We start from the raw sequence: 1,043 nt of genomic DNA on the forward strand, positions 1-1,043 counted from the left end.
TTTTTCTTTTTTTTTTTTTTCTTTTTTTTTGTTTTTTACATTTTTGTTTGGTTTTTTTAGATTTTTTTTTTTTCTGCGACTGTAGTGCAGGAACCCCCGATTTTAGCTTAGGCAGAGAAGAACTCACCCAAAAGCAGTAAACTCAGGAAAGGGGAAAAAAAAAAAACCAACAAATAAACAAAAAATCGTATCTGTTCTCAATTTATAAATAAAAGAACTCACCCAAAAGCAGTAAGCTCAGGAAAGGGGAAAAAAAAAAACCAACAAATAAACAAACAATCGTATCTGTTCTCAATTTATAAATAAGTTATAACATTTAAAGGGCTCACATAAAACATGCTAGCTTTCCAGAAAGCATCAAGAGAGCACGGACACATACATTTATAAGAACAACAAGAGCATGAGGAGCATCTGGAAATAAAATTTAATTAAAAAAAAATTTTAAAAAACCCAAACAGAACACGACATGAACTCAGTCCTGGGATAACGGTACCATACGCGTGGTCTTAGAATATCAACAACATGCCGAAAAGAAGGTGCCTCACTGTACAGTACTCCGAAACTAAGATCTGCGGCGCTTTATTTATTTATTTACGTATTTCTTTCTCGTCTCCTCTTCTTTCCTCGATATTCCTCCTCTAGAATTTATGGCTGAAAGGCGCTGCCCGCCGAGGCTAAGCTCATGCTTTTCAGTTTATTATCCTTCTTCCATTTCATCCTCCTGTTCTGGAACCAGATTTTGATCTGGCGCTCGGAGAGGCAGAGAGCGTGAGCGATCTCTATTCTCCTCCTGCGGGTGAGATATCTATTGAAGTGGAATTCCTTTTCCAACTCCAGGGTCTGGTAGCGAGTGTACGCTGTCCTCGCCCTCTTACCGTCTGGTCCAGTCATGTCTGAATAACACGGACAACAGCGGGGTTTGGGTTTTTGCTTTCTGCTAGGATTTTTGTTATCCTTAAGGCTTTTTTTTTTTTTTTTAAATACCGAGGTAAAATATTCGCCGCCTTTGAGCAGCTAGGAAAACTGCTTATTCCCCAAATAAC

General features: G+C 38.3%; 1 protein-coding gene across 1 annotated transcript; it reads right to left on the reverse strand.

Moving 5' to 3' along the window:
- Positions 1-466: 466 nt before the first annotated feature.
- On the reverse strand, positions 467-891 carry LOC104078836 (homeobox protein Hox-B5). Its single transcript, XM_009580630.1, has one exon. It carries the CDS (start codon positions 889-891, stop codon positions 646-648), a length of 246 nt encoding a protein of 81 aa, XP_009578925.1. The 3' UTR covers positions 467-645.
- Positions 892-1,043: the final 152 nt, after the last annotated feature.

Source organism: Fulmarus glacialis, unplaced genomic scaffold, assembly GCF_000690835.1.
Source record: "Fulmarus glacialis isolate BGI_N327 unplaced genomic scaffold, ASM69083v1 scaffold12816, whole genome shotgun sequence".
Lineage (NCBI taxonomy): Eukaryota > Metazoa > Chordata > Aves > Procellariiformes > Procellariidae > Fulmarus > Fulmarus glacialis.